General features: G+C 50.9%; 4 protein-coding genes across 4 annotated transcripts; 2 read left to right on the forward strand and 2 right to left on the reverse strand.

The window, feature by feature from the left end:
- Positions 1-822: 822 nt before the first annotated feature.
- TPS1 (Trehalose-6-P synthase/phosphatase complex synthase subunit) lies at positions 823-4,684 on the reverse strand (the record flags this gene model as incomplete). The annotated part of the gene is made up of 13 exons (XM_036779191.1): positions 823-918; positions 974-1,033; positions 1,080-1,112; positions 1,164-1,246; positions 1,296-1,678; positions 1,740-1,914; positions 1,960-2,091; positions 2,154-2,451; positions 2,819-3,181; positions 3,230-3,457; positions 3,513-3,680; positions 3,742-3,949; positions 4,002-4,684. The coding sequence occupies 13 exons, from the start codon at positions 4,682-4,684 to the stop codon at positions 823-825; spliced, it is 2,910 nt and encodes a 969-aa protein (XP_036628580.1).
- A 693-nt stretch (positions 4,685-5,377) lies between these two features.
- RPP0 (ribosomal protein P0 (A0) (L10E)) lies at positions 5,378-6,566 on the reverse strand (the record flags this gene model as incomplete). The annotated part of the gene is made up of 4 exons (XM_036779192.1): positions 5,378-5,398; positions 5,452-5,580; positions 5,730-6,448; positions 6,500-6,566. 4 exons carry the CDS (start codon positions 6,564-6,566, stop codon positions 5,378-5,380), a joined length of 936 nt encoding a protein of 311 aa, XP_036628581.1.
- Positions 6,567-7,042: 476 nt separating this feature from the next.
- Positions 7,043-10,147, forward strand: PC9H_009695 (uncharacterized protein; the record flags this gene model as incomplete). The annotated part of the gene is made up of 3 exons (XM_036779193.1): positions 7,043-7,118; positions 7,153-7,848; positions 7,908-10,147. The coding sequence occupies 3 exons, from the start codon at positions 7,043-7,045 to the stop codon at positions 10,145-10,147; spliced, it is 3,012 nt and encodes a 1,003-aa protein (XP_036628582.1).
- Positions 10,148-11,193: 1,046 nt separating this feature from the next.
- On the forward strand, positions 11,194-12,125 carry VPS28_2 (Vacuolar protein-sorting-associated protein 28; the record flags this gene model as incomplete). Its single annotated transcript, XM_036779194.1, has 6 exons — positions 11,194-11,351; positions 11,416-11,518; positions 11,573-11,683; positions 11,741-11,883; positions 11,939-11,999; positions 12,051-12,125. The coding sequence occupies 6 exons, from the start codon at positions 11,194-11,196 to the stop codon at positions 12,123-12,125; spliced, it is 651 nt and encodes a 216-aa protein (XP_036628583.1).
- Between the last annotated feature and the right edge of the window lie 1,922 nt (positions 12,126-14,047).

Raw genomic sequence — 14,047 nt, forward strand, 5'->3', positions numbered from 1 at the left:
ATGAATCAAGCAGTCATCCCACTAGGAACAACTTTAACTGCTGCGCTTGATATGCTATTTATAGCACCGTTCTTTTAAAGTAAACGTCGCGGGGGGAGGAGGATCAACTGACACTGCCTTCGCAAGGCCTAGCGCGGGCAGCAATGAATGGCTAGTTCTGAACGAACCCCGTCTGTCTCAGTACCATGCGCAGAGGTCCCCGCACTCGCAAAGCGCACAATGGTGATTAACTTGGAGATGCCGCGTGATTTAACAGCTTTCGACAAACAAAGCCCTCATTGTTGCCTCCTGGCTTCATTAGTCCCGAAATTATGGGGAGAAGATCTTCTAGGAAGTCAGAAGGTTGATAAGGATACGCATACGGTAGGACGAGGATAATGGCTTCGCGATTGACCGTTGAGTCATTGTGACCCATGTCACCATGTTAGGAGAAGGGAAAGCAGTGAGGACTAGGAATGCTTCTGGGTTTGGGTTATTTGGGGACAACGAACAAAGGCATCAAATGGTCATTGTAAGCCATTCCCAACTTACGGCGGATGGGGAACGGTAGACAAGGTTTCGAGAGTCGTGTATCACAGCAGCAACAGCAGGAGTGCGTGAGCAAGGGTTCTAGAATGATATTAGCCAGTAGCATCATACAGGCTGGAAAAGCATATTAGGCAGTAGCATTCTACCAAATCCATCTTCCTGTATGTATAACTCACGATGTTAATATGAAAGGAACAATGAGAATATACCACAGGTATACTCACCACTATTATAGCGTAAGGCCACATAAAGGGGCACAGCGATATATTTCAACGGCGAACTGCTTCAACCACTCTATTCGAGGAGAGCATCACTGGTCCTCGTCGATTCCTCGGGATTCTTGTGACCAAAGGTCATCTCCCAGAGTTCCGGACCATCGCGTATGAGTGCCTAGATAGACAAAGCCTGTGAGATCGCGTGGCATTTCCACTAGAGGGTGACTTACCACCACTACCTCCACAGCAATCAGGGCGATGATGATGAGCTCCATACGGTGTGACGAAGACTGCGAGGGTCAGATGAGAACAAATGTAAGCCTGATGTGACCATACCTCAGTCAGCAGTTGCCGAAGGACTGATTGAGCCTGCGGAGAAGCTGCTTAGCACGTCGTTATTTCCGCACAATAGAGACCTACTTCAGTGGCATATGTAATTTTGTCGTTCACCGATGTAGTCCTTGCCTTGATCTCCAGGGCATCGCTCATAGAATTAAAATATCCTTGCATCGTTTCACACACATGCCGCTCTCATCAATCGGAGACACTCACCTTCGAGCACAGGTTCAGCCCAATAGAAATCCGGAGTCTCCAAGTAATTTTCCCTGTTCAAGTTAATGCCTTGCCTGAACTTCATGAGCTGGCCTAGCTTTTTTATCAGAGCCTTTCTCCCCATTCCAGGTTTACCGGTCTGTTCTAGAGACAAGGGGAGCAGAGCCATTGACGACAAATAGTCATCTAACGAAACCTCGAGGGCGGATAGAGCCGTGGATCGCGACAAGGCCTGCGAGAACGCGTAGCGGGCCAGCAGGGTGGAAGGAGCGAGTGAAGCCGAGTTCGTGTCCAGACCAGCAGACGATGATGAATCCTCAATTTCGGTGTTCGATGGTGGAGTACGCCCGAGGATAATGAGGTCACCTTGCAGCCGGGTGTCTCTGGAGAAATCAAAAGCAGAGTCAACGCGCAGCCAACGAGGTCATTCTTGTGCCTACGAACTCTGACGGATCAGTCACAAACTCCAATTCCTCCGTCTCGTGGTCCCTCAACGGAGCGATCTGTGCTCCGGTAGACTTTTCGATCACCTCACTGGCGAAACGACGTGCTTCGGCTTCACCTAAACCCCAGCACACAAACGATCCATTCGAAAAGATGAAAATTTCGCCTTTGGATGCTGACGGAGATAGTTTTGAAGTAAACGTGCCGCGGTTGTCCGGACCCGAGTTTTGATGGGTTGTTGGCCAAGAAGGAATGTACAGAGACTCTTTGAGAATCCGAGCAGATGATGGCAGAGCAGGGGAGGTACATAGCCTACTGAAAAGGAACCGTTCGGCCGTTGCAAGTGTAAAGACTACAATTCAATCAAGAAAGTTAGAGACAGAAAACACGTCGTGCAACGCGCCAGCTACGCACCAGGTTGTATGTCTCCTCGCGTCGGTGTCGGGTTCGATCTGATGGCCAGTGAGGCCGACGCCGACCGACGAAGGGGGGTAGTCGCCTTCGGTTTTGGTTTGGAAGGTTCTTCGACACCCGGCTGACTAGCAGTTGTATTCGTCGTGATTCTGGTGGTGCTGAAGGACCTCAAAACATTCGTGAGTGAGCTCGGACGCGACAGAAGCTGCGCGACACCATTTCTCTGCCAGGGCAAGTGCAACATCAACATCAGAGTTATTGAAGGAAGAGACCACTGCCGCCGCGAAATGTCGCCGATCTGCGAGAGCACGTGATCGAGGGAACGATCAAAATCCCGCCCTTGCCTAAATAAGGCTACTACGTCCATAACCGGCAACTGCAAGTCTGCCGAGGGTCTTGCGCGTATGTCAAGCCGACGATTATATACGAATGATAGTACATGTAGCTATTCTACGGCATCGTTTTCTCTTTACATGTATGCTGCGTATCGGCATCTAACAATCCAGAGAATTAAGACAAAATATAAAAATGGATCGGACACTGGGCCAAAATAGTTACGGATAAAAGAGGTTGTCCGGCTCCCCCCCCAAAGATCGCACGGACGCCGACGCCATGTACCGCCCCCGGGTCTACTGCGCTGCGGTCGGTGTTCAAGGGCTTCCAACAGGAGTTGGCACAGTTCCATTGACGATGTCGATACCCGAGCCGCCTGCATCGCCTTTCGCCTTCAACTCCGCCTGGCCCTCCTTGTTCAGGTCCCCAACCTTTATTTTGCCCATCTCCTTGATGAAGCTGCTGCCCCAGAACGCCGCGCTGTACTTGTTCACGTACTTGAACAACTTGCGGTGGTTCTCGGCGCGCGTGGCGGCGTCCATTTCCACTGCCTCGTGGATCGCGTCGGCGACTTGCTGTGAGTCCCAGGGGTTGACCACGAGAGATCCGTTGAGACTCTGTGCTGCACCCGCGAATTCAGACAGGATCATGACTCCTTGGCGAGCTTGTTGACATGCAATGTATTCATATGACACCTGATCTTGTTCGTAAAAGAATATTTGAACAGCATAAGATGTACTCACGAGATTCATGCCATCTCGGGTACTGGAGACCAAGCAGACATCACTGACGGCATACAAGGCACAGAGCTCGTCGAACGGTAGACTTTTGTGCATGAAGTGGATTGGCATGAACTCCACCGTGCCGAATCGTCCGTTGATACGCCCCACTAATTCGTTCACCGTGGAGCGAAGGTTCTGGTACTCTTCCACGTCCTGTCTAGAAGGTACAGCAAGTTGCACCAGAACAACCTTGAGGTATTGATGTTAACGGCCTGTCACGGCACGGGAAGTGGATGGAACCCACCTTCCCAATCCACTCAGGGTGCTGAGTGAGGAATAGTTCTAGGGCATGGAGTTTCTGCGGGACACCTTTGATGTAATCGAGGCGGTCAACTCCAACAATAACTTTGACACCTCCGAAGCGCTGCTCAAGCTGGGCAATTCTTGCCTTCACGGAGTCCTTCTGTAGATTCTGTTAATAGACTTGATTAGTAGGTGTGTACTTGGAATGATGTAGGTGAAATAAAAATTACTTCGATGAATGAGCCGGGTTCAATGCCGATCGGGAATGTGCCAACGTGCGCAAGCCGCCCTTCGAATTCCACACCATTTGGCATAGTTGGGAGACCCAAAATACGGGTACACGATGATAAGAAGTGGCGCGCGTAGTCATAAGTGTGGAAGCCGATAAGATCACAGTACAGCACGCCAAGAAGAATCTCGCGGCGAACAGGCAGAATTCTACACGGGTGTAATGTTAACAGCTGTTCCACGGTCTGATATCACGACATACCTATAAATTTCGCTGCTGGGGAAAGGGGTGTGCAGGAAGAACCCAATCTTGACGCCTGGTACCTGTACAGGTTGGAACGCGGGCGCTTCACTGTCATCTTCGACATCTTCCGTGATACGTGCCAGTTCTCCAAGCATTAGTTCTCCTTGCTCGCCTTTGATCAGGCTGCGTAGCATCATTGGGAGAAGCATCAAATGATAGTCCTGGACCCAAACCATGGCGTTGGGCGTCAGTTGCTTTACAACAGCTTGCGCAAACTTGAGGTTTGCCTGGCGGTATGCCCTCCAATTCTCCTCATCAAAGTTCATCTCGCCTGGGTGGTAGTGGAACAATGGCCACAGGATTGAGTTGGAGAAACCGTTGTAATGGCGATCCGCTACGTCATCATCGAGGTAGACGGCCTGGCACGAGTACTCTTCCATGAGTCGCTTATCGACGAGCGGTCTGTCTTTCAGTGGGATGAAGAAGCCCGGCCAGCCGATCCAGGTGAAGTTCAGTGATTTCTTGAATCCCGACAAGGCGGAGACGAGACCGCCCGAGGACATCTTGAAGTGGTATTCGCCTTTCGCATCTTTAGTGATAGTGATGGGCAGACGGTTCGATACGACGATGAGATGGTTGTTGTCGCCGAGATCCATATTGTCGAGCGATGGCTCTGAGGTCGAAGAATAGATTGTCGGCATCTCCTGGTGATATGCTTTAAGTGTTTTGATGAGCTGGATACGCTCTCAGATGGCTCACCGTGATAATGTCGGATCTGGAGGAGAGGAAGCCGACGAACGTTCACTGTGGTCAGGAAGAAAGAAGGGCGACTGGTGATTGAGGGTGATGGCCAAATTGAGAGAACGGACTGGAAGAATACCGTGCTCTAATGGCCACTGGTGCAGCCAAGCTCATCCATAGCGTCATGGCTCACTGCAAGCCGAGATTTACCGACGAACTGCCGCATGCTTGATTCACACGCAATCGATCCAGTAGGTTCGCTCAAAGTGTGCATCGGAGACGCGGGTGACCAGCAGGTCTGGACAACGCAGGACCTTCTCAGACTGATGGTTGCCTGCTAAATGTCCGACAATTCCTTTTGAGATCTGCCACCCAAAATACCACGTCTCGCGCGTTCAATGGGGAAAGCGAATCTTGTCGAGCCTAGCTGCCAATGGCACGATTGTCTCTTTCATGAGGCCTATAGTGTGATATTCAAACCCCCAAACGAGGCCAGACTTAGAGAGAAGCACTTCAGAAGAACGGGGAAGAAGCGCGAACGTGTTATTCGGCACCCCGATTTTTCGACGAACACTGGGACACACGGCCCGCCAATATCATCAAGCATCGTGGATTGAAAAGGATACAATACGGATGTACACGGGAAGAACTGCTTAATCGAAGAGACCGAAGCCCTGCGGTAGATGTGAGTACAAGACCTGCCGATCACGTTTGCTGAAACACTGACCATATCGTCATCAGACTCCTCCTTCTCTTCTTCCTTCTCTTCTTCCTTAGCAGCTTCAGCTGGAGCAGCCTCCGTGGCGACGGGGGCCGCAGCAGCAAACGCCTCGGGGTTAGCAAGGTATTCCTTGATCTAAAGTAGATTAGATGAGTATGCATGTCAAGGTAAATCCACGCAAGTCCATCAGCAAAATAACGGTATCCCCAGAACATATCGGAATTTTCAGTGTAATGTATTTTATTGAAAATCATATGGAGTATGGAACTGTGCAAATAGCTCACCTTCTCAGAGCCCTCGAAGGTGTACTCGGTGCCAAGAGACACGGCCAACAGGTTCTTGTACGCGTTGACGAGCGAGTGGACAACGGAGACGATGGTGGGGTAGTTAAGGGCCAAGGAAATGGCAGCAATCGTCTTGATACCAGACAAGAAGCGGTCAACAAGCTCAGCTTCGTCAATATCGAGAACCTCGGGGCTGAAGGCGTTGCCCTGGTCGTAGATCTGCACGACAGTCATACCGTAGGTGAACGGCGAAATGTTCAACATGTTGAGAAGAGTGGCTTCGGAAGTCCCGACACGGGTACCAGCGACGACGACACGGACGTCGGACACGATTTCAATGGTACCACGGGCGATCTTGGTGGGGATACCGAGAGCCTGGAAGAAGGAGGTCTTTCCGGGTTCCATACCGGTGTTGCCGGCCGGGACGGTGACATCCTTGGGCGCAAAGGCACCTGCACGAGCGGGGGCCGCGACCTTGTTGGAGATGATGATCTCACGGATCTCCTTCAAGTCACCGGCGGTGAAGACGAACCCGATGTTACCACGGATGTGGGGGAGGAGCTTCTCGTACTGGGGGTACTCGGAGAGGATGGATCGCAGTGCGCGGCGAACCATGGTGTTCTTGCCCATCAGGACAACACCCTTGCCACGGAGAGCAACACGAATCTGATGCATTTGGTTGGACCCGACATTGTCAACATTGACCAAGAAGACAGAAGCTAACAAGCCTCGTCAGCTCCTGATCTAGAAAAGAGAGATGAGATACGAACGGAATTTGTTCAGGAGCTCCTTGAGCTTCTGGAAGTATAACTCCTTGTCAGCGCGTGAGGCACCCATTGTATATTTTGATTGTCGGGAGTGTGTTTTAAAGATTAACTAGTGCCTCCCGATTGACCTCTGCGAGCAGCAATTCAACATATAGTTCAAGTAGAGATGGCCTAAGAAACGTACCTGCTGGTGCCAATGGATTTTTCAAGGCAACTGGTCGTGATTTTGGAAAGCGGAACGATGAGCTGAACGATCGCTCAGAAGTTGTGTTGTCTGTGATCGTGAGAAAGTCAATAAGGTTCGAACTACGCCCGGCGTTCACCGTCGCCCGTCCCTTCGGCGCTGTCTCCCACGGCGAGCAACTGCTGTCGAATTCGTCCGACGTCGCTCGTTCACCCGGGGCGCCTCTTTTTCCTCCCCCTCTTGTCGTTCTCCCGCTGGTAGTCACCGACTTTACCTGTGGCGAGCTCTTGGTCGAACCCACATATAAACCAGGCCACCTCGCGCACCGTGACGCGCATACACTTCCGGATACTTTTCATGAAATGGAATGTTGCGATGCTGCCGCCCAGCCATACGATGTATTAACAACCCCGGTGGCAAAGCAACAACTTTGGGACGGTCCGTCGCATATTTTTGTTCTGACCTGGAATAGCTGGTTTTGACGCGTTTACACGCAGGTCCGCCTTCGCGCCAATTCGCACGCAACGTACCAATGTGCGGGGCAAGTTGAACGTTGGCAAATGTGCAGAAACCTTGCGTGTGGACAGCAGCTCATCGAACGAGACGACGCGCGCTGTGGACGCGTTCGACGAGCCCCCGCGGTTGGAGAGACTAGCGTCCAATGGTCGGACGGTTCTTACCGATGCAGTCAGCAACCGGGAAGAGGCGACTACATCCCCCACGACGGACCGTGACGACCTATCTAGTGACACTCGAGCCTTGGACGCTTTACTTGGATTTCTCTCTAATTCCACAACAGCTCAGCAACCCGGCGCTCGACATCCTACCTTGAACACGCTGAGGTCCCTGTACGTTTCCGTGAAACACCGTAATCAGCTCCAGCAGCTATCCGCGTCACAGCTGGGCGACCTTGCTGCTCTATTCGGCTCACTCTCCATCTCTATACCGCGCCATTCACATTGTACATATATACATCCACTTGTAGCATACTATACCACGGATCATACTACCGACACTAGAACACGGACTTACTGGCCGTTCGTCCAGCAAATCTTACAAGATAAAATGCGGCTCGAGCATACACTGGCGAATAGAGATCGCTTTTGGATAATGCGGGCGAGTCTTGCTAATTTGAAAAGCGGTCGAGGGGAAAGCATGGATACACAGGGTGCGTGGCTATCACTTTGCTGAACGAGTTTATGTTCATATGTTACTTAATCTGTAAAGAGGTGGAGCGAGTGGTCAAGCAGGCTCGCAACCAATACCTTAGGATTCGAAACGACTCGCCTATGGCCGAAGTTCATCTACCTTTCCTGAGAGCATTACTTTTTCTCAGGACTTCGCCGGCCATTGATGAATTCATACGCACGCTTTCACACATTCTTTCGCGTTACACGCAGGACCCTCGGTTGTTGAACTTCGTGTGGTCGACTCTCACTCGAGAACTCAGTAATCCCTCTTCTACTCAAAAGGAACGGATCCTCGAAGCTCTGTTGGGAGGATTTCACCGAACTTCTTCGACTTCGACGCAGCATGCTTCTCGCGGTCTTGGTTTTACCGTGGCCACTTCGTTATTGCCTTCCCTTTTCCAGGGACCTCCCGCTCCTGCCGTGGCTTCATGGGTTGTACGCCAAATTCGTTCCGCTTTGGGGGCAGCGTTGCCATTGGACCAAAGATGGCATAATTTAGTTGTACTCGCGAAGCTCTCGTCAAGAACACCCCCGCTTGATACACCCAACGCGCCGAATGAAACGACGATACAATGGGACGTTATCACTTTCTTCAAATATCTAGAGCAAGGAATAGAGCTAAAGTTGTCCTACCGACTATCGACGGGGGCGGATTCAAGCATTCGCGATCTCGTTCGGTCCTTCTGGACGGCTTGGAAGAAGGCAAATCATAACGATCGTCCAATCGACATCACCCGTGCTATCGTCGCAACATTTTTTCGTTTGTCGACAGCGCTAGGAGACAGTCGCCTCAAAGATGCGTGTCATCGCTTTTGTAGCAACGAAGATCTCTACAAAGCAGATTTTCCCGGTGCTGCTTCGTCCTTCTCAGCCAGCCGCCTCATCACAGAGTTCGCTATGGCTTCCCTCGCTTCCAACCCGCATTGCTGGTCAACCATTATAGCTCTAATGGAGTACCGCACTCAAGAGTCAAGCTGGAAGGTCGATCTCCTCTCAGCTGTGGTCGACTGCGCCATACAGGACCAAGTAGCCTTGCCAACCGGTCTACAAGAAACTGCATACTCACTCCTGGCGGACCCATCCTGGCCCCTTGAACAACGTCGTCGGCTTCTGGACACTGCCCTCACTATTTTCTACCTCTCTGGCACCGAGAAATTCGCACGAGATCAAGGGAGGATCATCGCCGAAGGTATGCTCACAGTATACGCTGCCAATCAACCTTCTGTCAAGTCGAGAGATGCCATTCTGCGTGTCCTACGCCTATTGATTTCGTCCGAGAACACATCAATGGCCTTAGCTATTGTCAGGGCCATTCACAAGCAGTCGCCGAGGTTCTTCTGGAACGCACAGATATCTCAACTTGTGCAGGCTCTAATTTACCACAGACAATATCGCTCGGCAGCTTCGATTACGGCCACGTTGGGTCGTGCATCCTCCGTCCGTCAGACGGTCTCCTTGAACATGGCACGAGAGGGTGCGACTTCACTCTCACGACAGGTATTTGCGTCATATACCGCTGGACGCCGTCTTACTGCAAGAGAATCTATGCTTCGCACCCTCAAATTCCGGCCCCGTCACGCCGGTCGACTCCCCATCCTCAGTGTTGTACCCAAAGCTTCCCGTGCCTTGCACGACCCCGAGCTTGTCAAAGATTCGATCTTTGCACTTGTGCACGCAAACCGCATACTCGCTGCCAGAAAGTTATTTCAACACACGGCCGGTAAGGTTGACATTCAAGTCCGGACTGTTCTCGGCAACATGATCCTCCACGGTATGGTTCACCGCCAGAATATTCGCAACGGCCGGCTTGTCCGCACTGTATTGCGTACCGCCGAGTTGCTGGCTAGTCGGGACGGTTTTGTGAGAGATAGGGTCACTATCAACATCCTGCTCAAAGCTGTCTTACGATGGAGGTCGTTCGTGGATGTTCAAAAGGTTAAGGCGCTCTTCGACCACATGATTCGCGGAGGGTACCCTGCTGCACTCAAATTTCGTCCCAGAGGCGTCCCTTTCTCTACACCTCCAACCACCGTGACAACGCTATCACTGCCGCCTTTACCTGCCCACATTTCCTTCGTGAAACATGTTCGGCCAATGTACAAGATGTTCATTAAGGCCTTTCATCTGCGGGGCGATAGGCGTGCCGCTGCTGTGGTAGTTGGGATTTTGAAGGCCGAAGAAGCAAAAGAGAGGGCCAGAAAGGAGGAGTTGAATAGGATCATGGCGTTCGGGAAGTTGAAGGGCCAAGAGGCGGAGGTGAAGAAAACTCGCCGGTGAACGATGTCACCCGAACCAGGACGATAGTTTACAAGGGATGGTCCTCTAGCACGGCGACTCTCTTTGCGAACCCATCCCAGCACTCTTTCCACAATCAATGAAAGGTCGCAACGCACCCCTCTGAGGATATTTCCGGCCGATGTTCCCAAGCCAGCGTGGACGATGAAACTCTCGTAGTCCGTCCATGCTGTGGTCTCCCAGGTCACAACCAAGAGGAAATTTTCTGCTGCGGAGTCCTGCTCATCCCCAGCGATCGTTGTTTGCTTTAGATGCTTCCAGGCGTCGGGCGGCCAACTTGGATGGCACCAACCAATGTAGTTGCAGGCTCGCAATCCGCATGAAGGGGCATCTCCTCACCGATGTTTCTGCTACCCATTAAGGTACATGCGGCATTGATCAAATCAAGCGTGCAATCCTAAGACTGAAATCAAAGACTCGGTCACGGATTTTCATGGCGAAACTCGTATTTACGCATGTGTGTGCAGTCTGTAATATCCGACGTAGTCAAACGAAGGGATGACTGATTGTGCTCAGAGAGATAGGTCCTTCTACCTTACTCCTACAAGTCCAGGAAACCCTTGGGAAGAAATTGATTCCATGGGTTGGGGCGTTACCTGCATACACTTTCGATGAATTAATATACTGGAATATTGCCTTTCGGATATGGTAGTACGAGGGGGGCATACAGCAACCAAAGGAAGTCCACAAATCAGGTGCAACGGTTAGGCCTCGTCTTCTTGAAGTTCTTCAACACAGGCTCTCCGATGTAGAGGTTTCCCCACGTCTTTCCGAGACGAGAGTAGGCAAGCGGCTCCAAATCGATGTCTTTCCCAGCTACGACCTCGTCTCCATTTTCCTTGTTATTCCAAAAAGTCTTCCGTGTCTTGAAATATCCCTTCTTGCCCGTCTACCGTGGAGGATCAGTGAGAGTGTCGGGTTGCCAGTGTCTCTGAGACATGGAACCAAGTGTTATTTGCCATAACCCCTATATAAACCTGACCCTTAATCAAGCGCTCGTCGATAAGATGCAACTTCTCCTTCCCACCATGTCGTCGGGACAACTTTCACTAGACGAAGAAGCTAGATTGTACTCCACCAACTCGGAGAGAGAAAAATACAATCTCCAAGCGACTCTCTTTGGCATCATTGTTGCGCTGGATTACCTTGAACGTGCCTATGTCCGTGACTCCATAACAGCAGCAGAGTGAGTAGTCGATTGATTGCAGCTTCACCACGTCCAACTAAGTCAGCACGTAACGACCAAAGAGATATTCTCCAGCATGCACAAGGCTCCTCTCTCAGTACAAGACCATGCTGAAGTTAGTAGGGGACGACGTACCATCAACAGAGGAATTTATGAAGAGATATCATGTACGTGGTCTTACGGGTGGCTCGTATTACGCTTATGCAACAATCTTACCCTAGATGGACAACCCAGCAGCACTGCATAGGGTGAAAGTCGGCGTTCCGGCCACGGTTGAACATTCCAGTGAAGCGGGCCCTGAGACGGCAAAGTGGGTGGCAGAAACAACCCAGGTAAATACTTGTCGTCTCGACCGCAACTGTCCCGTTGACGTTCCTTGACCCACCCAGAACTTTATTACGTTCATGGATGCGCTTAAACTACGACTAAGGGCCAAGGATCAATTGCATCCTATGCTACAGGAACTTGTGACCAGCTACGCTCGCTTCAAGGGTAGTAAAGACTGGGAAGGTCGAAGTAAAATGGTTGGCTGGTAGGTACTGGAACGATCAAAGCATTCCCCTTAACTTGATCCGACTACTTACTAGGTTAATCACCTTGAATGGAATGAAGGCGTCGGAGGAGATTACGGAGGATCAAGCACGGCAGGTGGGCAGGCAATGTTATATGTTCCTCACCCTCGTGCTAATTGCCGTGCAGTTATCTTTTGATATCGAGCATGCATACGCAGAATTCTTCCGGAGTCTAAGTGGAAACAAGGACGAAGGTTCATGAGATTCGTGTGTAGCACAGTGCATTCGTCGTCCACAACTGACGTTTCCTTGTCATTCTAATGCTGCCGTGAGATTAAATGTTGGGCTTATAGATAAAACCTCATCAACCCCGCTACAGTAAGACAAAGAGATCAGTCAACCGCTGTCGGCGTGATCCACAGCACATCACTCACTCAGGCCTGAAGGCTCTCAACACCAAGTTATCACTGTGCGCTAATTCAACAAGGCGCTCCAAGGCCAAGTAGAAACACTTACGTGGCACCAATGTCTGGTAAGGTAACGGTAATCCCCAGGAGAAATCGACATGCGATGCAAGTATGCTCTAGACCCCCGCTAGAGTGAGGTCATCAGGGAAATGGCGAAATGCTTATCACGAAGGCCACTTAACCTCAGTCTCTGTGCCCGAAACTGGGTTAGTCCGGGCATTGATACGGAGCGCCGCGACAAGCTTAGGGATGGTAGCGAGAAGGATAAGTGCAGCGTGTTCGTTAGAGCATTGTGAAGGCCAGCGACAAGCGTATGCTAGGCTTTGGAGATGATGATGTTCAAATGATCAAGGTTGTGGATGGTGGGCCTTTTCATTCATGGAGGACCTCGGAAGGGATACGGTTCGTGATCGCCTTGGTTTACATGGGTGCAGACCTGACCTCACGATTGACTTGTTTACGGTCATCCGTTTTGTGGTTAGAGCAGCAGCTTGCTAAGAGGAAGGAATCCCTTCAATACCAAATCGACGTGATTGTGGGTACACTCCGATATCTCAACTGGTGTGTCCAGCCTTCTTCCCAAGCACGACTGTAGATTTTACTCGAACGGCGATTCGCGACCTACCATCATGGGTTCGAATGGAGGTGAGTTGAGGTAACAAGGGAATCAACATGAACCTTGCCTCAGGCCTCAGGGATCGGAAGGTACTAAATACAACTATCTAGCAACAGACGCTCTAGGTATAAGTAATCTACTACTCAGCATGATCCCACTTAGCGGCCTGGTATCCAACCTCTTACCTTCTTGCCTCAACTAAATATGCTCTTCCGATCAACGACTCCCATTGTCACCACAGCAGCCTTCCTCTTTCCTCATGTATCCTTCTCCGCTGTAGTGCACATCGAAGCTCCGTCGGCTCCGTCGGCGGGCATTGACACTCAACTTCTGAAAGCACGGACAGGAACTGCAGACACAATCGAACTTCTACCGCACGTCGCTACTAACGTCGTCAGAGACACGCAAGCAGATAAAGACGTAGGCACAGACACTTAATCACATCCTGTCCTATTATACTGACCATTTTCTACAGAGTCGCAGCCGATTCACTGTTACACGCCAATCTGTCCCAGTTCAACTGGGTTGTATGTCATCCCAAACATGACTACACCTGGGATGGCCAGCGTGGCGTCGACTGGGACCACTTCCATACAGAGTTCCCCATCCAGTTCGGGTTAACCATTGGGTCGGTAGGGTTTATCGATACGAGCTCTACTCGACCTCTAACTTATTGGCTGTGGCTTCATAGATACGAGATATATTATGCGAAATCAGGACATTTCGTCCGCCACGGTGATGGGGGGTTTCTGAACGTAAGTTACTGAGGCCTCTTCCCAAGCGATTGATTATGATCAATATCTAGTGGGCGTACTATGGCAATGTGCTCGCGGTACAGAATGACGGGAGTGACGTTACATTTGGTGTACCTTAGCAGGTTTAAATCCTCATGACTGGTAGTGAGGCCTGGGGCCTGAAGTCTATGCATACTGGGACTCGCTGGCCTCTTTGACATTCTTGTCTGCGCGTCGTATCGTGTTACTCGCAAGGGGGGGAGGTCGCTGGATTTTTGGTGTTGACCATTTGGACAAAATTGATATTGAACGTTGAGTATTATCAATTCAAAAGTGGATGAGTGCGGCCGTGCGGAGGCAAAATAAA

Source organism: Pleurotus ostreatus (genome assembly GCF_014466165.1).
Source record: "Pleurotus ostreatus strain PC9 chromosome Unknown scaffold_7, whole genome shotgun sequence".
Lineage (NCBI taxonomy): Eukaryota > Fungi > Basidiomycota > Agaricomycetes > Agaricales > Pleurotaceae > Pleurotus > Pleurotus ostreatus.